The sequence below is a fragment of the Marmota marmota genome, unplaced genomic scaffold, assembly GCF_001458135.2.
Source record: "Marmota marmota marmota unplaced genomic scaffold, marMar, whole genome shotgun sequence".
In the NCBI taxonomy this organism is placed as follows: Eukaryota; Metazoa; Chordata; class Mammalia; order Rodentia; family Sciuridae; genus Marmota; species Marmota marmota.
In genome coordinates this window covers 3187687-3212315 of record NW_026000224.1, presented here as the reverse complement: position 1 = coordinate 3212315, position 24629 = coordinate 3187687, and the positions used below count along the sequence as shown (strand labels likewise).

General features: G+C 48.0%; 1 protein-coding gene across 2 annotated transcripts in view; it reads right to left on the bottom strand.

Moving 5' to 3' along the window:
- Csmd1 (CUB and Sushi multiple domains 1) overlaps positions 1-24629 on the bottom strand; it is a 1636907-nt gene that overhangs the window by 225058 nt on the left and 1387220 nt on the right. For both annotated transcript variants that reach the window (XM_048792812.1, XM_048792813.1), the window contains exon 26: positions 15473-15675. In XM_048792812.1, the coding sequence (XP_048648769.1) occupies positions 15473-15675 (203 nt within the window). The remainder of the gene's footprint in view (positions 1-15472; positions 15676-24629) is intronic.

Genomic DNA, 24629 nt, shown 5'->3' with positions numbered 1-24629 from the left:
CTTTCCAAGGAACTTGTTTTACGATAAACACTTTTCAATCTTTGGCAAAAAAGTCCCACAAGTGGAAAAATAGTATATTAACTAAAAATATGTCCCTGCTACTCAAGCCTCAGTGAGTCCTTGACAGAGAACCAACAGCTCCTGGGGAGCCTGCATCTTTCTCATTCCCTGGTCGGTTGTTCACAAGTGTCCGAGGGCCTGGTGCAGTCAGGTCGTGTCCTCCGCAGTCGGACCCATCTGCAAGGAAGCTGACCACCGCAGGGCCTGACTGGACACAGGTCTCGTGTGCCCGGACCCCGTGAGACCCCGAGCCACACTCAGGCCTGAGGCGGAGATCCAGTCGCGGCTTCAGCAAGACAGGCGGCTTCCTGAACACCGGTGCCACCCCCAGCCGACCCACCTGCCAGCATGTGCCACACCACAAGCTCCACTTGAGTGTCCATGAAGCTAGGAGTCATTTCATTTTAATAACCTGATTTCAGAATGTTGGACATTCCTGACTGAAATTCACAGATTTCCTTTCAGAACACGGTCTCTGCAAAACCAGGAACCACTTGAGTCACCCGGCAAGCCGAGCCGTGGAATGGAGGCTGGCAGGGCACGGGCACTCCCTGACGCGTGAAGGGGTCAGCAGGTGCCATGAGCTCGGGGTTCACCTATTCAGGAGCCCGGGCTTCGCAGTGTGACCCTCGACTTGCTTTGTCCCTTAGAGGCCAGCAGTTCCCCTCACGGTGAGATACCGACTCAAAGGCCCAGCCCAGCTAACCCAGACACGGGCGCCCTTCTCCTCCACACCGCAGTTCCGACCTGTGCAGGGTGCACACAGGTGGGCCCTGGATCTCTACTCCCCATAATATTGCCACCCTGGGGAGTCCAATGCAGACAGGTAAGCACTGACTCTGTCACTGATCTTGCTTCAGCCGATGGGAGACCTCAGTCCCCGCCAACCCTGGCCACCACCTCTTCTGGAACCTGAAAGCTAGAAAGGCCTTCCTGTTTTCCGAGGGTTGGGAACCAGCAGAAGTTCAGGTGTCGGCTCACAAGTAGGCTCCCGCGGCCCCCAGCCCTGAGCGCTCCTCGCTGTGTCCCTGGCCCCTTCCCACCCTGACAGAGCTGCTGAGCCGCCACAGTGGCGACCCCAGGCCTCAGGCCCAAAGCACTGAGGGTCTGGCTCTTCAGACAGGACCCTGGCCCTGGTAGGAGCCACGACCATGTCGTGATGCCTTGCATTCGTGTGGAAATATGACTCTCTCTCCTTGGTCCTCATGTTTCTGAACTAAGGAAAGGGAGAAGTGATCTGCTATGTGGGTCTGCACCCTGAACTCATCTCCTTATGCCTGGGACCAGATTCTGTGTGCTCTGAGGTTGGCGTTTTGGGTGGGATCCTAGCAAAGGGAGGACATCTGCAGGTTTCCTCCAGCTGTTCCTTGCTGGAGAGGATGTACCAGCTTGGGACTCAGTCCCACCCACACCAATGCCTGGATGGCCAGAAAGATCTAGAAAACAGGAAGAGAAGGCTTCTCACCCCCCTGCAGGGCCCACTCAGGCCGGACCAGGACCGCAGAAGTGGTTCTGAACAGGAGAAAGTCCGACCTGACCAAGCCCGACCCTCCTCCGTCACCTCTACCAACGTCAGAGGCGCTGAGCATCCACAGACACCGTGTCCCCCAGGCCTGAGCCCTGTGAAGAGCAGAGGGGAAGGTGTCTAGAGTGCCCTGGGACAGCCCATAGAGGAACTGCTCTTCAGCTTTCCAAAGTGACAACTTGGTGCTGCACTAACACACCAAAGAGCAGACGAGACTGGAGACCAACGCGGAGTGGATGGTGGCTGTGACTCTGGAGCATAAGACAAAGACAAGCTCAGAAACACACACAGGGAAGGCCTTTGGGATTCGGGTCTGAGAGGTGTTCCTAGACATGGGGATAAAACCAACTCCACAAAAGCAAAAGTGGAAAGACTGGACTCCGTCAAGGTCCAGTGCTTGTTGGTTGCAGAGCCCTGTCAGGAGAGGGGGAGGGGAGCCGGGAGGGGGAGAAGTGCGTGTAAGGCACCGCGTCGGCAGAGGCCACATCCACGCAGCCCGCAGAGGGAATGCCCGAGGCTCCAGAGGAAGCTTAGGATCCACCTGAAAATGGACAAAAGGCGCCAAAACATCAAGGAAGAGGACACCCGGGTGGACATGGGAAGGAAAACGCTCCCCAGCCGACCTGGGGACCCTGGCCATCCTGGTGCCCTGATGGCGTCCCACGTAGCCCCAGCACCTGCTGTGCCCTGCCCACTGCCGCCCTGGCAGCTGAGGGAGGCACCTTTGGAAGCTGTGCCCAGGACCCTCTGAATGGATGACTAGAGAAGGTGCACGGGACAGTGGGAATCCGCACCTGCGCACGGGAAGCTCTCGAGACGCTGCTCCCTGCAGTTGGCCTGAAGTTGGGATAAAATTGAAAAAAAACAAGGTGCGTTTGGTGCTTTGGAAAGTGAGAGAGCTGCCCGTGAACTCTAGGCCCCTCAGTCAGGAGAAGGACCTGAGGTTAATGAGGGAAACCTGGGTTTATGCAGAAAACCCAGGGCTATGAACCAACCTTGTCATGAAGACGGCTGGCTGATGAAGATGACCTCGGGGACCCTTCAGAATGGATGACTGAATGAGGGACGAGGCAGCTGAGAAACACGCAGAGTCTACTGAGGAGAGAAAGTGCACCCTGAGTAGACGAGTGTGGGACGGCTTCAGCCAGGTGTCTCAGTTAGTGGGGGAGAGCAGACTTCAACAGAGATGACTCACCACTGCTCCTGGGGAAGAACCCCGGAACTTCCCAACAATGGCAGATGAACACAATGTGCACCTGTACATTTCCTCCTGGTGCTGGTGTTCAGAGTCCATGAGATTATTGGTGGTAAAAGCTACTTATTAAAAGTATGTGATTCAAGGTGTCTTGTTACAAGCCTTACGTGATATCGCAGCTTGCTTAGGTCCATCCCTGGATTGGGGTCAATCACTTAATGATCTTCCCATTGGAAAAACTGGGCTTGGAGTGCAGTGTCAGAAGAGCAGTACTGTCTTTGTGTCTCAATATGCTGCACTTACTGGTGCTATCTTTATACGCTGAAGCAACAGCTTGCAACAAAATAAGAAATGAAATATTCAACTTCAAAAAATAAAAAATAAAAACCAAGATACCAGCCATCAGAGAAATGGGGAGAGAGGACACACACACCTATCCACACAGCTGAAGAGGACCACAGAGCACCGGATGCTGGTGAGGATGCAGAGAAATGCATTGCTGGCAAGAGTGAAGATAGCACTACCACATGCTCAACCAGCAACCTTAACCTGGGCACCTGCCCTAGAGAAATGAAAAGTCATATCCATGTGCAAACCTGCCCCTGGGTGTTTGTGATGGCTTTAATTCTCAGTTGTAATAGTCTGAGACTGGAAATAACCCAAAGTGTGGTACATCCTTGCAGTGGAGCACTATGCAACAATGCAAAGAAGTGAACCTCAAGACACAGCCCCCTGGAGCAGTCTGCACAGAAGCATGCTGAGGACAGCCAGTCCCCAGGGTATATTTTGCCTAATTCCTTACAGCAACACTCTAGAGATGATGAGACAACAAAGTATAGGAATGGACACTGGCTGAGTGCTTGTCAGGGATGGGGCAAGAGTGGAAGAGGTGTGGCTTCCAGAGGCCCCCTGAGGTATTCTCTGGAATGTTGTGCATTTTCCCCGACACAGACCCAGTTTTGCAAGTGCTACCTTGGAGGAAACTGGGGAGGGGTAAGCACACAGGATCCCTGTTCTACCTCTACCAACTGCAAGTAAATCTACAATTACATCAAAATAAGGGCTAAATTTAAAATATGTATCTAAAATCTCAGCCTTCACTTGAATTATGTACAATGAATGCAAACCACTTTATTTCTAAAATTCTTTTCATGAAATGAAAATATGCATGCACATATTGCATTTCGGGGATCATCACAGAAAGCCTGCAGTTCCAATGTGCTTTCTTGGCAGAAGGCAGTATGTGTCTCGCAGTGGCAAACCCCTTGGTGGATACTGGCAGACCTGAAGATGCACGGTGTCCACTCTCAGCATCACCACTGCTGTGATAACGGACACTTCCTTTGAATTGTAATAATTCAAAAGCTGCTAAACTAAAGAAAAAGTTCTTTCTAGTTAACAAAACTCCTACTCACCCGGAGGGACTCCATAAAGGCTGTCACTGTCATGCAGAAGCACAGGAAGAGCAAGTACAAGACAGAGCAGGATCCCTGCACAGACGCCTTAAGCTCAGCAAAGTGTGTACTACCAGGAAACCCAGCTATCATAGCAGACATGCAGATAGAAATAGCGACGTCGGTGCAAGGAAGCCTCAGACACCCCCCTCATCCACCCCTGCCCAGTTCCGTGTTCCTTGCCCTGGGTGGAAGAGCTGCTTTCGTGATCTCTACACTTAACCAGGACGTAGTGGCATGAGCATATGTCACAGGTGTGCATGCTTACCAAACCAGCTTAGATTGAGTTCTACAAATTACACAAAGACTCCAGCGCAACAAAAATCAATCAATCACTTTGATTGATCAATCCCCATGATACCATGGGGAATGTGAATTTCATTATAAATGATGACCCACTCTGAATCCCATGACAAAGTTTCATGCTGATTAAATAATATTAAAGACTGTTGCTAACATTACAGCTATTAGGTTACAATGATCCCCACCGCACAAATCTTTTTTTTTTTTTAAATCTTCATTTTAAAAAAATTCAATGTGGTCCAATTCACAATAGCTAAACTGTAGAACCAACCTAGATGCCCTTCTATAGATAAATGGATAAAGAAACTGTGGTAGATATGCACAATGGAATATTACTCAGCATCAAAAGAAAATAAAATTATGGCTTTTGCAGGTAAATGGATGGAGTTGGAGAATATCATGCTAAGTGAAGGAAGGCAATCCCCCAAAACCAAAGGCCAAATGTTCTCCCTGATAAGTGGATGCTGATCCATCATGGACTGGGGTATGGGACAAGAGAAGGAACTTTGGATCCTGTAAAGGGGGGGAGGAGCAGGTAGGGGGCAAGGGGGAGGAAAGATGGTGGAATGAGATGGACATCATCACCCTAGGTACATGTGATCCTACTTTGTGTACAACCAGAGAAGTGAAAAATTGTGCTCCATTTGTGTACAATGAATTCAAGAGCATTCTGCTGTCATGTACAACTGATTACACCAAACAAAAAAATAATATAAAGAAAAGAACAATACTTATGTGAGATGATTAATATGTTAATTTGCTTGATGGTAGTAATTATTTCACTATATGTACACATTTCTCTCTCTCTCTCTCTCTCTCTCTCTCTCTCTATATATATATATATATATATATATATATATACAAACACACACACACACACATATATATATATATATGTATATATATATATATAAAATAAACATCATGATATACACTCAAATATACAATAAAATAAAACCTTTTCAAAACAAATTTCAATATGCCTTACCTTTTATAATAAATGTCCTGATACTTGTTCTATGGCTTAGCCAGGATTCAGAGTTAGATTCTAAATCCCTTATTGATGTACTATAACATTAGATCTTTATTTATCTCAAATTAACTGAGAGACTTACAATCAATTATTAGGAAGAGAATATTAATGATAAATAGCAAATTTCCAATTTAGGTAAAAATTACAAGTCATTATTTTTCTGTCTTGCAAATAAATATCTTCGTATTTTTATCTTTGGAACTGTATTTTTGAGAAATACACATTATATAGTTGTTCAAGTTAGATCATTTGAAACAGAGACATAAGAGATGAATTGTGTTCACAATAGAACTTAAGCCGCTTAATTAAGTTCTTAGGTCTGCTTAGTGAACAATAAACTAGCTTCTCTTGAATAAAGCAGTTGGAATGCTCTGACACAAAACTAATTAGTAAATCTGTTTTCGTCATGTCAAAAGTAAACATCTACAGGAAATCCAAGTATGCTTGTTTTTGATGTTTATAAATATTTAAATGTTTAAAGTTATTTTAGAAGCACTTACATCTAATAGTAATGCTAATATCAAACTTCAAATGTACCATAAAATTCTGTTCTTTGCATCTTAGTGAAATGAAATGATCCTTCATTCAGTTATTTACATTTTACTTTCTTTATATTAAATAAAATAAAGACTGAATCAAGAACTTCAATCCTTAATCTTGCAAGGATCCTTTTAACAAACATTTATTCATATCAGTAACCATGATTAAATGGACCCTCAGCTTTCCAGTAGGATGAACAGCAGAAATGTCCACTGACGTAAGGTGGACTCGAGAAATGATCACAAATCTCCCTTTAGAGGTTCTGCACACTCACCTGCTCTCTGGCTGATGGGAGCCTGGTGTACCCTTCCAGGGTCTACAGCGAAGCGACCCCGGATCACCACGTTACAATGATGAGCGGCATCTGCTCACTTACCGTCTCTTCCTGTCTCTAAGCCAGAGCCACGCTACCATGTGCCTCCCCGCCAAGCCAGTGTCAAGGGAACCTCACTGTGTCAGCTGGAATTGAGCGGTGTGAAGCGGGAGGCCAAAGGGAGGAAGAAATCTAATCTAGGAACCAATTTATCACATAATGCTCCCCTGGAGTCGGTGCGTCTCCCGAACTGAGAATAAATAATAACATTCCCTTATATTTGGAGAAAATGTATAAATCAAAGCACTTCTGTGTTGCTTACCCTGGAGGGCAGGGCCGCACCAGCACTGTGGGGGGTAGAAAGAGCATTATGTCCTAATTTAACCCCATTAACTAGGAAACCGACTGACGGAACAGAACGCACATGACTATGTCACACAGGTGGAGGGCGTTGCTGTTCTGAGACTCACAGGGACGCTGCGGCCGAGAGCCCTTGGCCATACGTGGCTGGTCTCAGTCCAAGGAAGTCTTCCCTTGGTTGAGATGTGGGGTCTGCTCACAGACACATGTGTGGACACTTGTCTTGCGACCAGGGGTGCAGTGGCTAGCCTCTGCTAAGTGCTGCCAAGTGTCCGACTCCAATCCACACCTGCAGTGCTCTCCAACCGTCTTACTGAGAACGTGCGTGATCATGGAGACAACTTTATGCCACTTGAGCATGCAACTAAGCATACGTCTGCTAAGTGGATGCTCTTCCTCAGAACCGTCCTAAGGACTGTGAATATTAGAGCAGAGATGTAAAAAATTCATTTAATAAGTTCACAGTCTCACTAGAAATGACAACAGAAATATTAGCAGTAAAGAGGAAAGAAGGGCAGACACACAAGAAGACAAGATGAAGGCAGGCCACCACCAGGCGTCACCGTGGGCGCAGTGAGGGCTGGGCTAGTGTGCAGGTCCTGCTCTATGCCCCCCAGTCTCCCGGTGACAAGCACAGCATGCAGAAGGTACACTGAACATCTGGAGGAGGCGGGGAGGGTCACATGGGAGGGGCTGTCATTCTCCCTGCGGAGCCACGGAAGCTTCTGGAAAGGAGTGCAGCTTAAAAGGAGTGATGGTGGCTGGGTGCATCAGGGAGACCCTCTCTGCAGAGGGCACGGCGCAGGGAGGCTGGGGAGCAAAGGGGCGCACCATCTGAAACCAAGAGGGGAAAAACGAGGAGAGCACCCAGGTGAGGGAGCCGGCGCTGGCCGACCAGGGTCCTGGTCAGACCTAGGAGACTTCTCTTGCTGAGGCTGGTTTTAACCTGAGTGGGGAATGGCGTGGCTCAGTTAGACCTGCTCTCTGCCCTCATGGCTTGGCTGAGACCCAGCATGCTTTGCTGAACTGCCTTCAGACAGTGTCACTGGTGGAAACCCAGGTCACATGGGAGCCTCTGCCGTGGAGGGAAACGCCAGCAAAATGCTCCTCTCCGTCCTGTAGGGGTCACACCCAGACAGTGGGGCCAGGGGCGTGCAGGTGGCCGGAGCTGGAGAGGTCTATCTTGAGAGGTATTCCAAAGGGCTAATTCAATTGGTATCTCAGAGGTTCAAAGGCAGGAGGAGCTGGAAGCTGAGGCTTTTGGAGCTATAATCTTAAGGGTCTGTTTCCAAATTTGAAGAAATGAATTTACTCCGAGAGTCTGAACAGAGATAGAGTGGACATCCCCAGGCTGACTCCCCCAGCTAGAGGAAGCCTGCATCCCAAGGCCGGGGACAGGGGAGACCACTGGGGCTCAGAAAGGCTGGGGGTTCTGAGGGAGTCCAGTGGAACAGGCCCCACCGTCTACAGGAGGCCACTTAGGGCCACTGCCAGGGAGTAGCAAGGTGGAGACTCGTGGGCCAGAGGCCACAGTGACCAGAGCAGAGGTGCCAGGACAGGACAGGGTCCAGGAGGTGCACAGCCACGTGGCGTGGGTGAGGGAGTGCACACCGCAAGTGTGGAACACGAGGCAGCAGCTGCTCTGAATCAGGGCATCACAGATGGACACTCGGACGCAAAACGTGGTGTTCCGTGCTGATTTAAAATGTGGTCGACCTCGTGCATCTACGTACTGCCACTGAATACTGAACACCCTTGGGGAAGGCGACTCCACGGTGGCTACCAGGAGGGGCAGGAAGCAGGTGCCAGGCTGCAGGTGCCGGGGGTCCGTGGCCGTCCAGGTGAGCCAGGGCAAGGAAGGATGGGAAGCCCAGGGGCAAGGGCATCGGTCACGCTGGTGAGAGACGAGACTGCACTGCTGGGGAGGAGGCCAGTTAGAAGAGCTGACGTGGACATGGAGGCAGACGGGCAGCCTCTGATTCTTCAGAAGCAGGTCGAGGCAGGGAGCTGGGGGCAAGGAGAGGCAGGAGGGCCGGGCACAGAACACCCGGAGGTGAGCCATCCACAGGGTGGCAGGGCATTGGTGGGCAGCAGGGCTGACCATGCCCTTACAGATCAGAGGACAGACTGGAGCCCCACTGAAGGGACAGTGGAAGGCCAGGCTCCCCGGGGCTGTGGTCCCCGCACTTGGTGGTACATCTGTCTCTGACTTCCCTGTGCTTGTTGTGAGGACAGGGACAGTCGGTGCCTCCTACCGCCATGGATCTCGACCACCTGCCCATCCTGCATGCACGTCCTTTGTTTCTTGGCCAGGGGCAGGTGGCCAGGGGAATGGAGGTTGAACTCACTCCTTTGGTCTCGAGGGGTTCATCATCTATATGTGTAAATGGCCAACCGAAAACTGTATGGTCAGTTCTCCACCTGTCCCAAGAGGGTCCTGAGAGGGCGGGTCAGTGGGGCCAGGCCCTGGCTGTGAGCTGCCCCTGTGCATAGCAGGCCCTGCCACTGTGGTGTCTGCAGCTGCCTCCCAGGAACTGCCTCCCTGTTCTGTCCCCTCATGTTACAAACAACAAGTGACTTTTAAAAATTAAATCCCTATTAAATTATCTTTCAATGAAGTAAATGAGAGAGAGATGCACGCACTCTGTTTCCTACGAGAAATCAACCCCACGACACCCCGAGAACGCAGAGCTGCTCCAGCGCCCTTTCCCAGGAGTGGAGAGCCCGCCACCGCGGGGCCTCGGAGACTCCCCGAGGTTGATTTAACTGAGTAGAGGTCAGCTGTGCTTGCTGAACTCCATTTTCCTGCATTTTATGCATGATTAAGTAAATGGTGATTAAGCTTGAATGAAAGGCGTTGGGCTGATTACAATTAACATAAGCAGTCCTCCTGCTTCACAGGCTGAGCAGGGCTGGCAGGGTGGAGGACCTCAGGTCCAGTCTTCCCAGGGCCGTCCCTGCCTCTCCTAGCGAGCGCCTTCTGTCTCAGCACAGGGAAGGTGTATGCGTGAGGAGGACCATGGGACACAGTCCCCCAGGGCTGCCATGGGGCCTGGTGTGCGCCCACTTGCTGGAGGGCTGGTGGCACACCCTTGGTGAGTGGTGCTGCCTGGCATTATCTTAAAGTATGGGAAAGGGTCACTTTTCATGAAACAGGAACATTTACCAGCTGACAGATTCAATCATGCAGATCCAAAAATCTTTCTAAAATGAAAGCATTCTGCCTGGTTCCTAACTGGCATCAAAATATTAGTTGCTGGATGCGATGGTGTGGGCCTGTAATCCCAGTGATTCAGGAGGCTGAGGCAGGAGGATTGCAATTTTGAAGCCAGCCTCAGCTCCTCAGCAAGTCTCTAAGCAACTTACTAAGACCCTGTCTCAAAATAAACAATAACAAAGGCTGAGGATGTGGCTCAGTGGTAAAGTGCCCTTGGTTTCAATCCCCAGTACCAACAATTTATACTCATGAGTAAAATAAGTTCCTAAGACCCTATCACACTTACAAGGTCAATAAGGCACAATCCTTACGTTGAACAGGAATAATGTGCTCTTCATGAGCAAAGCAAAACTGTAGCAGCCAGAACTTCTGATGCTGAGCAAGAGACACCCCATTCACTCGAGCTGTGGTCAGTGCCACCAGAGGGGACGGGCTCCTCAGTACTAAAATGGGCTTTGGGAGATGATAATTCCGGGTGCCACTGCCTAACATCTGGAACGAAGCTGTGCTCAGTCAGGAAGTACCTCTACAGCGGTGGCCTGTCCCACAGAGTCGCTCTAACTGGTCAGCATGGGCACAACCAGGGGTTCGTCCCTCACATGTGTTCAGCAGAGGCTTGGGAGGCTGACTGTGTCCATGTTCTGGAAACAGGAAGACTTTGTGCCCTTAGGAGACCTCACTCTGTAGGTGGAAGTGAGACCGTGGCACAGGGCGGCTGGCCTGGGGCTCGCCACTGCCGAGGTCTCGGAGGAGGTGTACTGCACACGGGGTGCCTTTCTTCTGCCCTCTCCTCCTGGCCCTCAGCTGGGCAGGGGGCTGGGAGCAGCTGCTAGGAGCCAGCTCAGAGGATGCCTTTATGGGAGACCTCCCTGCCACCCCACCTCAGCAGAGCTGTCCCCTCTCCTTCTCCTGTCACCTGAACAGGCCTCTCACAGCCTCCGTGCACACTCGCCCTAGCCCCTTCCACCATCGCCCTCTGTCCCCGTCCCCACTGTCCTCCACCACCAGTGGGTGCTGTCCTGTGTCACTGTGCCCTCCACCTTCAATGATCACTTGTGTCCCACCATGTTGTCATCTTTCCTTGACTTTACGGACTCCGCTGGGGCTATACCACCGAGAAGGACACAGCTGAGAACGCGAGGAGAGCCCCAGGACAGGAGAAGGCCTTTGTCCACTGCTCCTTCAACAGGGGATTCTTATCCAGAATATATAGGAACTCCAAAATCTTACCACCTCTTTAAAACCTAAAAAAACAAATGACCCAATCAATAATGGGCAAAAGAACTACACAGACTATTCTCAAAAGAAGATGTACAAATGCCCAACGACATACAAAAAAAATGTTCACCATCTCTAGCACTCAGGGAGATGCAGACCGAAACTACACTGAGATTTCATCTCACTCCAGTCAGAATGGCGGCCAGCGAGCATACAAATGAGAAAGCTGGTGAGACTGTGGGGAAAGGTGCACTCCCAGGGTGTTGGTGGGACAGCAAAGGAGAGCAGTCACTCTGGAAATCAGCCTGGAGATCCTCCAGACCTTGGGCATGGAGCCACCATATGACCCAGCTAGGCGGCTCCTTAGTATTCACCCCAGGGAGCTAAAATCAGCCCACTGGAGAGAGAGAGGCACGCAGTGTTTACACAGCTCAAGTCCCAATAGCCAAGTTGGGAAACCTGTCCAGATGCTGGTCAACAAGAATGGATACAGAAAGCGGGGCCCCTCTACCCAGGGAGCTTTATCTAGCCATGAAGCATGAAGAGGTGGCACTGGCTGGTGAGTGGACAGAAGCAGAGAGCACCATGCTGAGCTACAGAAGCCAGGCTCAGAGACTCAAGGGCCAGACGCTTCCCCTCACTTGGAAGTTAAAACAAAATAAGGGGGAAAAGTGGGGGGGTGGTCCCTTGAAAACAGAAAGGGGATCAGTGGAGAGAGGAGTTTGAGGGGGAGGGAGGAGAGACAGGAAAAGGGAGGAACCGCAGAATGAAATGGACGAGCCATGGACGAGCCAGGCACCGCGGCACACGTCTGTAATCCCAGTGGCTCAGGAGGCCGAGGCAGGAGGATGGTGAGTTCACAGCCAGCCTCCACAACTCAGCTAGACCCCATCTCTAAATAAAAAAAGGGCTGGGGATGCTGGGGATGGGACTCAGTGGTTAAGCACCCCAGGGTTCCATAGCTGGTAACAAAAAAAAAAAAAAAAAGAATGGAATGGACTAAATGTTGCCATGTACATGGATAAAATACAGGAATATGCCACAGTGAGTCCCACCTTTACACGGTCTGCAAAGCACCGATTAAAAAAAAGAACAAAAAGAGCAAATGGCAGGTAGACCTCAGAGTAGAGGAAGGGAGCCGGGTGGGGGGAAGCCCTGGGGACTAACATGGAGCCTGTTCTGTTCCCCGCATGCATGACGACGTCAAAACGAATCCACTATTGTGTGAAACTATATGTCACCAGGGCAAACTTTTTTAAAAAAAAGATATAAACAGAAAATTTTAAAAATTTAAAAATCCCCGTGCTCTCTGCACACTCTAGTGTCGCCATGCTCCGGGCAGCTGCAGCAGCCGCAGGAGACACGGGGCTGTGGTTCTCTGGAAGTGCGCAGCCTGAGGAGCAGGACCACCCCAGGCCAAGGAAGAGACAAGGACAGAGACAGAGGCTGGGGTCCACTCTCTGGAGGGCGGCAGAGCCCCACGCTTCCTGAGTTTCACACCAGGGTGCCGTCTGTGTGTGTGCTCCTCGGTGTAGACTCCTGAAGACCATCTCACAGAAGCTCGTTCCCACACAGCCAGAGAACAAGGCCTCATTTGACCCCTAAAATGGTCTTTTTCATCTTCCACCAGACCTGGGGGCTTACTGAGTAGGAACGGGAGGGCTCAGGCCGCGTGGGCTGCCAACAGGCAGTCACCTATCACCAGCTAAAAAGACCACTTCACGCACTTCCAACAAACACCCATAGAACACTGAGCCAAAGAAAGTCCTGCAGGTTCTCTCCTGCAGACTCGGGTGGCTGTATTGTGTGTCACTTCCCAAACGCCAATCATCACTTATACAGAAAGAAGACAATCTATGGCCCTCAAATAAGGGATGGCTTTGTTTTTTACTAGAATTGGGAAGATTCCTCTGCAAAGAGTGAGCGAGAAAGGAGAACAGAAAAGGAGAGGTTTAGGGGTTTGCAGGAGAACTCTGAGGAGGAGAAATGAGAAAGGCCAGAACCACTCCAAGCCCACGCTCGCCGCAAGACCCAGCAGATGTGCAGTTTGCATCTGCCCAACTGAACGGAAAGCTGCGTCCACTCAACAGCCTGCCCAGGGAGACGGCAAACCACAGAGCTTGGGCGCACTGGGGTGGCCTTTAGGAGTGGCTCTGCAGGCCCTGGAGTGCGCTGCAGTGCCACCAAGCCCTGCAAGGACAAGGAGGAATCAGCTGCATCACCAGGAGGGAGGGCCCAGGGCCACCCGACGACCCCAGTGTGTGACACTGGAACAGGCAAGACCACTGAGCCCGTGAGAAGATGTGGTTGCCAGGGGCTGGGAGTGGGGACAGAGCAGGCAGAGCTCAGGGGGTCTGTAGGCAGGGACATTCTTGCTCTGTGTGACACTTTACTGGCCGACACATCACTATGTGTTTGTACCCATGGAAGGTGCAGCAGCCAGGGTGGACTTTGAAGCCAACTGTGGACTCTGGGTGGTGCTGACATGCCACACTGGCTCCTGGACTAGCAAACACGCCTCTGAGGGACAGTGGGAGGCTGTGCGCGTGGGACAGGAGGTTTATGTGCGCCGTGTACCTCCTGCTCAGTTTTGCTGTAAAACAACTTGCTTTTTTTTTTTTTAATGATCTGTTTAAACATTTCAAGAGGTCAAGAGGGAAGGAAGAGGAGAAGGCAGGACGCGAACACCACCTACAACCTTACGAACTTTTCTGTTTGGCCGATAAGTGCCATCAGTCTCCTCTCTACCATATACTCTGCCCCTAATTTAAGAAGATCAAGGGCAATTTTATGTCACAACAGAAAGCAGAATGCAGACGGTCTAGAAAGAAAAGGACTTTTTCTCAAGATGAAGTAAGTAGGTGAGTGGACTTCCTTTGACATTTTTGTTGCAGATCAGTGAAAGTGTTCCTGCACACAGGCACTAATCCAGCCATGCCTCGCAAATCACCAACCCACAGCACAGTGAAACCAGAGGTAAGAAATTGTGCAGACCATAACCTCAATTTTATTAGCAACCTTTTAAACCATTAAATGACCTAAGTCAATTTTCTTATGTAAATCCTAAATATGCCTCGCCAGCGACCTGCCAAAAGATAAATTGAGTCTGAGCGTGTTTATGTGCAAATTCCACCTATTTTATGAGGACGGCTGACCTTGTGTGGTACCACATTACATGGTGCCTCCACCTGGGGCTCCTTGAAGGATACTAAAAGGTTGAGCTGCCACAGAACATCTCCACTCTGCCCTTTTTAGGAAATGACTCCTTAAACACGGGCCAGACAGGAAAGACGGGGACTATCTTCAGGAGATAATGTCTCAAGTGTGAGAATGTGGCTTCCCACTAGTAATCGAGCAGAGGTTATTGTCTTATATTGACTACTTGGAGCCTTAGCCCTGGAAGGGAAAAACATAGGTCTCTTCTAAACTGGAGTTGAGAGTAAAGGTCAGCTTGGTGGCAGGTAGCAAGAGATGCTATCCCACAAATTCAGACCACAGCAATTAGGGAACTCATAGTTACTGCTGGCCTGGGGACCCCAGGAATAGATGGAACCTCCATGCCAAGACTCCGACTTTAATGCAAGCTTAAGTGTTTACTAATTCAAACCTCTAAAATAACATTTTCCCCACATAACTAAGTAGAGCTCAATCCCTGTCTCTATCTTATAAAGGATGGAATTTCCTAAGCCAATGTGATCTTGATGCTAAGGGGGTCAGGATATACCACCCCAAACTATGGCCCCTTGCATTTAGTAAAAAGGGGGGGGCTCTGACCTCCTGCCAGCTTGTCTCCTGAAGCAGGTCATAGGACAGTGCTCTGGTCTTCCCCACCAGAGGCCACAAAAATGGATCTCCCAACACCCAGCAGAAAGCATTTGGGGACAGAATGGGTACTAGTGGGGCACCCTGCACTTGGTCACTACTGTCAGGCCACACCCTCAGCCCAGCAATCCCAATGCCAGGCCGCCCCAGAATAGGCACTCTTCCCTCTTTCCGTGGGTCTTCATTTTGGAGGTGACTATATCACACAAAATCTACAATAAATAAACTTGGTGACTTTTTATCAATCTGTGCTTTGCCATGAACCCAGTGCCAGGTGAGACAAGAACTCTCTTCTCCCTACAATAAACCTCCAAAATGCAGGTCACACTGGACCGGTGCTTGTCCCTGGGGGGTCCTAGGAACAGGAAGGAGCGCACCCCTGCACACAGAGGTGGCCGACCGTGGCCACACCCAGCGGCAGGGTCCACCTACTTGAGAACTGGATGGAGAAGCCCGACTTGCTGATGAAGAAGTCGCTGTCGAACTGCAGCGTGAGCGAGTTGAAGGTGCTGTGGATGTCCTCGGGCAGCGCCGAGCCGCTCCACTCCTTCAGGAGGATGCTGCTGTCCAGCGGGCCGTCCCACACCTTGAGGATGTCGTGTGCCAGCTCCGTGTCGAACACGATGAAGTGGAGGCTGCAAGAGAGAGCACAGCTGTCCACGGGCTCCCTGCCGTCCCTGCCCGGCACCACACCCCAGAGACTTCAGGAACCCGCTGCACCCTCCCAGCCCCTCCAGTGGTGCAGAAGGGACTGAAGGGACTCACGTGTGCATTAGCACACAACATGAACTCCTCAGTCTGTCGGGCTGCAGAGAAGCCCGGCTATGGCCGGCGCCATCCATTAAGGGCTGCAGCCTTTCCGTTGGGATTGGGTCTCTCTATGATGGAATCCAGCCTGCACTAACCCTAATGAAGGTGGAAGTCCCTTCTTCCTAGGCTGACCTAGGTTTTCCTGACCTGGTGTTGTTCCTAAGGTTCCCGGCAGGTGGCAGCACGCACAGCGGGGAAGGATGCCCTGGCCACCTGGTTCCACCCAGCACAGTCCCCACCGGCATCCACACAGGCGGCCCAGGGGTTGTGTTTCTCTCTATACATTTTATCTTCAGAAGAAGACATTATTTTAAATCAGCACAATGTCAGGAGTGCCTAATGCAAATCCCTTCCTGCAATGCCTAACACACTTGCATGGGGCTTGCAGGTGTTCCGGGGCCCCTTGGACCTTCCCCTCCTGTGGCAGTCACTCAGACCCAGCCCCACGTGTAGCCCTGTCTTTGCAGGGCAAACAGAGGGCTAGCTAACATCCCATCCAAAGTCGCTATTTCCTGAGAGTGGGGTTTATAGTTTTTCATTTTCTCCTTATTGCCCATGGACTGTAAAGGAGGTAAAAATGACTACAGATGACACAGAAACTACATAAATCTCAATGACTTCAGGTTGCTCATATCAGGTAGACAGAGCATACTGATCTGATCTGTGTAAGCAAGAATGTGTAGTGTATCTTTAAATGTTCCACATAAAGAAGTGTACAGGGTATAGCGCACATGTTATCCACCAATACCAGTGTCAACATTCTGCCCGATTTGCATCAAATCTTTTAAAAAATAAAATTGTATAGATATGCCCATGCCTGCTCTCCAGGGCATCTGGCCCTGCACCCAGCTCTTTGCATGTGCCATTCCCAGGTGAGCTTCTGAAGTGCCCACATGTGTCATGAGAACACTGCCCGAGTGGCACCGGGGCTACATGTGCTTGCTGGAGGCACACAGTCCCCATCACAAGCCTGTGTGTGCCTGCCTGATTTACAGCCAGCGCTTGCCTCCATTAAGAGTGTCAAGAGAGTCCTGCACACTAAACATGTGGAATTTTTTTTACTTTAAAAGCATGAGTTCTGTATTTTTCAGCCCTCTACTGTAGGATGCAAAGTTTTTCTGCACCGTGAAGCATGGTGCCGCCATGGACCTTCCGCATCACTGATCTGAGGGTCTTTCTAGGTCTGGCATAGGACAGTGGCCCTGTTGCTTTCCCTGGTGACTTGGACTCCTTCAGTTCACCATGATGAGCAAACGCCCCAGTTTGCCAAGACCTGATGCTGGATGAACAGCAGCAGCCAAGCAGAATCTCTCATGGTCTCTGGCTATTTATGAGGTTGATCATCTTGGTGTGCCTGTTGATAGAGTCGAACAACCCAACAAGTATTTATTGAGTACCAGCTGTAAACAAGCCCCCTTCTGGAACTGTGGATATACCATTGAACTACACAGCCTGCCTCGGGGAGCTTACGTTGCAATGAGAGGAGAAAGAAACAGCCACCAACGAACACGTGAAGAGTGTTGCACGTGAGTAGGTGTAAGTGCAACCAAGAGAGAGAGAGAGCAAGCGGACTGAGGGCACTGGGATTGCCTAGACGGGTGGGGGGCAAGTGAGGGAGACACACCTCCTGGGTGGTGAGGTTAAGTGGGTGAGGCCGAGAGGCCGCAGCACCCCTCTAAAGAAGGTAAGAGCTTGTTTAATTCCACGTGAGCAAGAGCTAAGGAAAGCCATCCCTGCGGGGGGCATGGTTCTGCGCTCACCCAGTGTGGCCAGAGCAGAGGGAGAGGGACTGAGGAGGGAGACGGAGATTAGAGAAGCATTTTGTCTTCTGCGCTGGCTGATAAACCAAGGCACCGTTTCAGTGAAGCATTTATCTCACCAACAATTTTAAAAAATTACTCTGCTTGCTCTGGTGACCACATACTTTCAAAGAAAATGTAGACTCTGTGACCTGCTTGGGTAATCCAGCAAGACTGCCCTTGTGTGGACATGTCCGTGGAGGCACTGAGAGGTTGCGAGACTCTGGGCGCAGTTGGAGGAAACTGGACCCATGAGGCGTGAGCAAGAGGGGGCAGGGCCACTATGGCCCAGGAAACCAGAGAGACAGAGCTGCATCCCCTGGTGGAGAATGGGAGCAGGTGGAGCAGGAGCCGAGCCCACAGGGACCAGCACCAGAGCCGGCCTGAGGAGCCCAGGCTTCTGCAGGGGCAGCCAAGAGGGGACTGTTCACCCCAGGCGGGAGCTGCAAAGAGAAGTCTGGCTGAGGTGACGCAGAGGTGACACACATGTGCATCACCAGCAAATAAATGGCTTCTAAACCTGGGACTAAATAAAGCCATCAGAGGTCACAGGTGGAGAACAGACCTGGGTGTCTGATCAGCACATCCTGTCTACAACCAGCTGTGGGTGTGCTCCGCCTCCTCAGGCACTGCATACTCAGATCATGTTCTCGCCGAAAGGCTTCTTCACCTGCCTTTATCATGTTAAGAAAAAGCTTTCTACTTGTCCTGCTAGGAAGGTGTATGGGGTTTGCTTTACTTTGTTACACTGATTGTGGAAAAGCCATCAGTTCCATTAAATTATTCTTCAATTTATATGTTGAGAAAAAATAATAATGCTCATTGGTTTACATCTATGTAGATAAGCATCATTATATTTTCTTGATATATAAATCAAATGAACTATAGAGTTAAGCATTTAATTTTTCTGTCTTGTTTTATATTTATCCTTTGACAGAAATGTTATTTTAGTCTTATTAAAAGAATTGCTTTCTTTTCTTTTCTTTTTTTTTTTTTTTGGTCTGGAATATTTTTCCTATATATTTGCATAAAATGATCTTTTATTTTTAAAAATGTTCTAAAATAATCTCTACTGTATAGGTACATCTCTATTTTCATTCCAAATATCAACTGCTTGGGCCTCCTATATTTTATCTTAATAAGTGTGCCCAGTTGTTTCTCAACTTTATGTTTATTAACTACCTTTATTGTTACTTTCATTAATTCATTTCACTATATTTGGTGTTTTTCCATTTTTACTTCCTTGAATTTATACTATATTCAAGCTTCCATTATCTGAATGTTTGAATATTAAGACATAAAAAAATCATGTTTTTTATCATTCTAGAAATTCAGATTTGCAACACTGTGGAATTGACTTTTTATAATGCATGTGTGTAGTATTTCAATAAGAACAAAAACACTAAAAGAAGGAAAAAGTTAATTTAAATGATTGCTCTGTATAAACTTATGGCCCTACAATTTAAACTATCCTTGAAAGGGTTTCCTTTCAAGGATAAACATAAATTACCAATATTGAATCAAGCAGATCAATACCGACAAATACTGAGAAATACACATCTTAGAATTATAAAAGTATCTTAAAATTGGTGATGAATTTAAAACATGAAAAAATATCCAAAAATGGGACTAAGCATTCAGTAAATATTAATATTTAGAAATGCACTTATCAATATAGATAACAAAAGTTTTGTTCTGGATATTGGTGAAGGACAATGAGGCTCACTATAACACATTCTAAACAATATTTTTCTGGAGTCAATGCCTCTGCAATGAGTCAGGTAAAAAGGCATCAGATTCAGAAAAAATATCTCTTATTTGTAGATGACGTGATTGTGCATGTAGAAAACATTTAAATCTAGAAACTTTTAGAATCAACCAGTTCACATTTATGTAAGAAAAATATAAAAATAAAAATCGATTTCCATATAAAAGCCATAAACAGAAAATTTAAAAAAAAACAATACTACCTACATTATCATCCCAAAGCATCCTATAGCTAAGATTAATTCTAACCAAAATGTGCAAGGCCTTCACACAGAACACTGAAAGGTACTACTGAGGCAAATCACGGGAGACCAAATAAATGGAGCAGCACATCGTACAGGGAATCCTGGCAATTTCTTTTGTGGAAAATGTCTTTCCGAAATTCATACAGAAATGAAGAAGGTCAAAATCAGCCAGGCATCTATGTAAAGAAGAGTGGATCTTAGTATCAGCTATCAAGACTTTTATAAAGTAGGTAAGTGATTAAGATGGAAAGTGCTGCACGTAACTGACCAAGATATCAATGGTTGGGATACAGTGCAGAAACAGACGGACTCTGATATAACTGTCCTGCTTATGACCAGAGGTCCACTCCAGTTCAACGAAGAAGAGGTGGACTTCAACAAATGCTCCACTGAACTCCACACAGGAGCGGGATGGGAGGGGACAGCAACCTACAGGAAAACCTGGGGTCGTATCTTCACAACCTTTGGAAGTCCGGATCTTTCCTTCAAACAGAAAACCACTAAGAACCGTCAGGACAACATACATGATAAAGCATTTAAATACAGATCAGAAATTCAGGAAACATAAATAAAAATCAGTGAAAACAAATCCAACATTAAATGAAAAATCCTTGTTTAACAGAAGAAAACATCCGGATACAGGAAAGACCAAAGAGCATAGGAACGAAGGTGTGAAATTCGCAATCAATGAAGGTTGCCTTCAGGAAAGGTAGACACAGGTGGAAACTAACAAGGAAGACAGCCTGATGCAGAATGGGGGCAGTGGACTTTAGGAGCAGGGCATCAGAGGGTGCTCAGAGGGCCACTCAACATGTAAGAGGCGCGGGCCTTGATCAGTCTCCAGGAAGCGCAATGGAAACTCCTGCGGCCCCAGGTGCTAAGTGGGAATCAGCCAAGGCGGAGTGCTGAGAAGGTGGGGAGCCTGAGACGGGGTGGAGACAGGTCTACAGTGACTGGGTGATGGTCCGCCACTGCCCAGGGAGCCTGCTCCAAGGGCTACCTGAGAGCCACACAGGTCACCTGCACCTACCAGTACGCCTCAGCACCCGGGCGCAGCTCCAGCTTGCAGCCAGCCCAAGCTGATGAGAGCAATCGCAGCACCCAGCACCCCCCAGGGTGGGTACATACATCACAGCACCCTCATGCACCCGAGCAGATGGACACCAGGGAGTGAAGGCCGAGGAGATGAAGCCAGACATAAAACAAAGCACTGAGTGTTTCCATCCTGTATGAAGTTCAAATTCAGCAACACTCATTTGAGGACAGAATAGTGAGCATCCTGGAGGAGGAATGGTTTGTGTAGGAATGACAGGCTCATCTTGGTCCTGATGAGGTTCTCTTAGTCTAGTGACATGAGGCTGTACTTTCTGTGAACAAACTGCACTCTCATAATTTAGCCAGTTTTACGCACATGTATTATGTGTAGTAGAACTTTTATGAGCAAACAAACGTGCACCCTGGTGCCATGAGTTTGGGATCTTGGAAAAGATTTTGCAACTCCAACAGAAAATATGGTAAGACAAAATTAAATATTGAGAAAGTAAGAGTCACTTCTCATTCAAATGAAAAACTACTGCAGTCAAAATGACCGATAGTGAATGACCAGGGGAGAAGGTTTAAAAATTGAGTAGAATATGGTCCCATCCTAGGGCACTCTGAGTCGTGTCAGATGCTGGTGTTGGAAGGAAAACCCCCACACTGCAGGGCTGGGGAGGCTCCTGTGGGGCCAGGAGAAAAGGGCAGGGGAGTAAGTGGGGAGGGAAGTGCAAAGGGAGGGTAACAGGCTAAAGATGCACACACATGCAAATGGCAGGAGCAGCCCAAATAAAGCTGTCTACAAACACAGCAGATTAAACATTTTAAAGAGTTTTCTTTCCCAGCCACAGTGGCAAAGGCTACAGGGGCTGCCCAGACTCAGTGAGAACACGGAGGTGTGGCTACATTTTCATGGTCTAGTGTGGTCACGTGTTCCCCTTCTGAGGCACTTTGGTTATGGCTGTGTGAATTCAAATGTGCAGGCACAGCAAGTGGCTAGAGAGCCCTCCTGGAGAGAACTCTTGAGAGAGAGGCTGGGAGGACATTACTCCTAACAGTGAAAAAAATAAAAAAACAACCTGAGTATCCAAAAGGCTATTGTTTACATAAGTTAGAGTATGTTCAGGCAATTAAATATGACTCAACAACTACATAGACTGAAGTAGAATTCAAAGTAAGGTCATAAAAATGTGGCCATGTTTACTAACTAAAAAAAAACAAACAACCCTTCAGAATAATATTATAGTATGATACTGTTTTTTTATAAAAACATATAGATAAATATACAAATCAAATGTTATATTTGAATTTACATAAAATATTGTAAAAAAATATACCATATTTTCAACAAAGTCTTTTTTGGTTCAGAGGATGGGTACAAACTTCTTTTAGGGTTTTTATTTTTCTACAGTACTTTGTTATATCAAAACAAAGAGAAGTGGTTAACCTTAGAGGCCATTCCAAAGACCTTGAATTTACCGTGCATTTGAAGAGCAGGCAAAATGGTTCAAGTGTCCACAGAAGTCACGGGCATTGACAGATGGAAAGGTTTGCACTGGAACACGTGGAAATGTCTTGCCATTTGATTCAGCAAGTCATTTTGTAGGGATTTGTTGTACGGAATTAATTATAAAAATAGGCAAACTTGACTTATAAGACTTTTTGACATATCATTATATATAGTATCAAAAACTAGAAATATAAACACTCAACAGAGGGACAGTGTTTAATTACACGTGCCCACACTACAGGATAGTTTTTAAATTTGCATCTGCACTAAAGATGTATAGACCTTATTATATTCCTTAAACACTACAGTACACTGACTCATGTCTCATATTGCAGTAGGCATTGTAGAAGTCGGCAGTATTTGGGGGCATGTGTGCAGGCTATTACCTATAGATTCTGTGTCGATTTGTATCTGGGACTTGAGCCTCCAAGGATGTTGGTATCTAACATGGGGTCCTGGAACCAGCTAATTACCTGAAGATCAACCCCGTCCCCCCCTGCAACCTAGGGGAGGATAACAGGCATGAACAGGAGCCAGAGGCGCAGGAGATGGGGGAGGGTCTGGAGTGTGTGGGCAGGTGTGAACTGGGGGGAGCTGGGATGCAGCTGAGGTTGGGACCTGGACCAGCTCCCACTCTCCCCTGTGCTTTCCATAGCCTGAGACAGCTCCAGGGGTGCCCCGGCTTTCGCGCTCACTTTCTGCAGGCTGGATGTGAGCCTCACTTCTGAGCTCCCCTGCGCTCACCTTCCTGCCTCCCTGGCTGCCACCAGGTCTCCAGTCCTTCTCCAGGGCTCCCTCCAGGTACAAGGTGAACCTCACTTCCCTGACATCACTGTGTGTTTCTTAGGTGCACTTTCAACTTCCTAAGACACCTCCCTCTTTAGACAATCCAATTTGATGAACTGTCCAGTGAGTGCATCCCTGGGACTCAGGAGGCAGCTCAAACACACACCTTGCTGCCTCTGCAGGAACTGAGTGGCAGACACCAGAGCCGGTCATTGAAGACCTTCAACAGGAGACTGGTCAGATGCTGAGGACAGTGTGGGTGGTGTGCGACTGTTAGTGCCTTCACACAGAGACTTGGGGACAGAGCATAACAGCACCTTTGTCCCTCTCACACTTGCTGGTGGGTTAGTGTCCCTTGATAAAGGTGAGCCATGCCCTTGGAGACGTCTAAGTGGGGTAACAGGTGGCAATGGAAATCGTGTGTAGGAGAACCTTGCAAGCTAAGGTGCTCACCGGTTCCTTCCTCTGCCTCCCTCCCTGCTCAGTGGCTGGTGAAGGCAGCCACACCCAGTGGCCTCTCCCTGGCTAATAGGATCACCCAAAATTTCTCCTCTCCCTTCCCACCTTCCTCCCCTGGTCCCTTTCCTCTACTGATCTCTCTTCAGTTTTCATGAGATTGCCCATCTCTTTCTTTTCCATTTTTCTCCCTAGCTTTAACATACGAGAGAAACCTTACAGCACTTTTCTTTCTGAAATTGGCTTATTTCACTTAATATAATGTTCTTCAAGTTCAATCTATTTCCCTGCAAGTGCCATAATTTTATTTTTTTCTTTTAGGGCTGAGTGAAACTCCACCAAATATATACATCCACATTTTCTTTTTCCATCCATCCATCGAAGGACATGTAGACGTTCCAGTTTGGCTATTGTGAATTGTGCTGCCATGAACATGACTCTGCATGTGTCACTGTAGAATGATGACTTTAATTCTTCAGGATAACTGTCAAGGGGTGATACAGCTGGCTCATATGGTAGTTTCATGCCTAGTCTTTTGATGAGCCTCTATATTGATTTCCACTGTGGTTTTACTAATTTACAATCCCACCAACAGTGTAAAGTGTTCCTTTTTCTCTGTATCCTCTCCAGTATTTATTATTGTTTGTATTCTTGATGGTTGCCACTCTAACCTGTAACTGGAATGAAATAAATCTCAGTGTAGTTTTGATTTGCATTTCCCTAATTCATAATGATGTTAAACATTTTTTTCATATATTTGTTGGTTGTTTGTATTTCTTCTTCTGAGAAGTGTCTGTTTAGTTAATTTATTCATTTATTAATTGTTTTTGTTGTTGTTGTTGTTAATTTGTTTGTTTACCAGGAATTGAACCCAGGGGTGCTTAACTTCTGAGCCACATGCTCAGTCCTTTTTACATCTTATTTTGAGACAGTGTCTGGCTAAGTTGATTAGAACCTTGATAAGTTGCTGAGGCTGGCTTTGAACTCATGATCCTCCTGCCTCAGCATCCTGAGCCCAACTGGGTTATTTTATTTTTTATTTTTTTATATATAATCTGGATATTATATATAAATCCATATATAATATAATGTAACCTGGAGATATATATATATATATATATATATATATATGTGTGTGTGTGTGTGTGTGTGTGTGTGTGTATGTATATATGTGTATATAT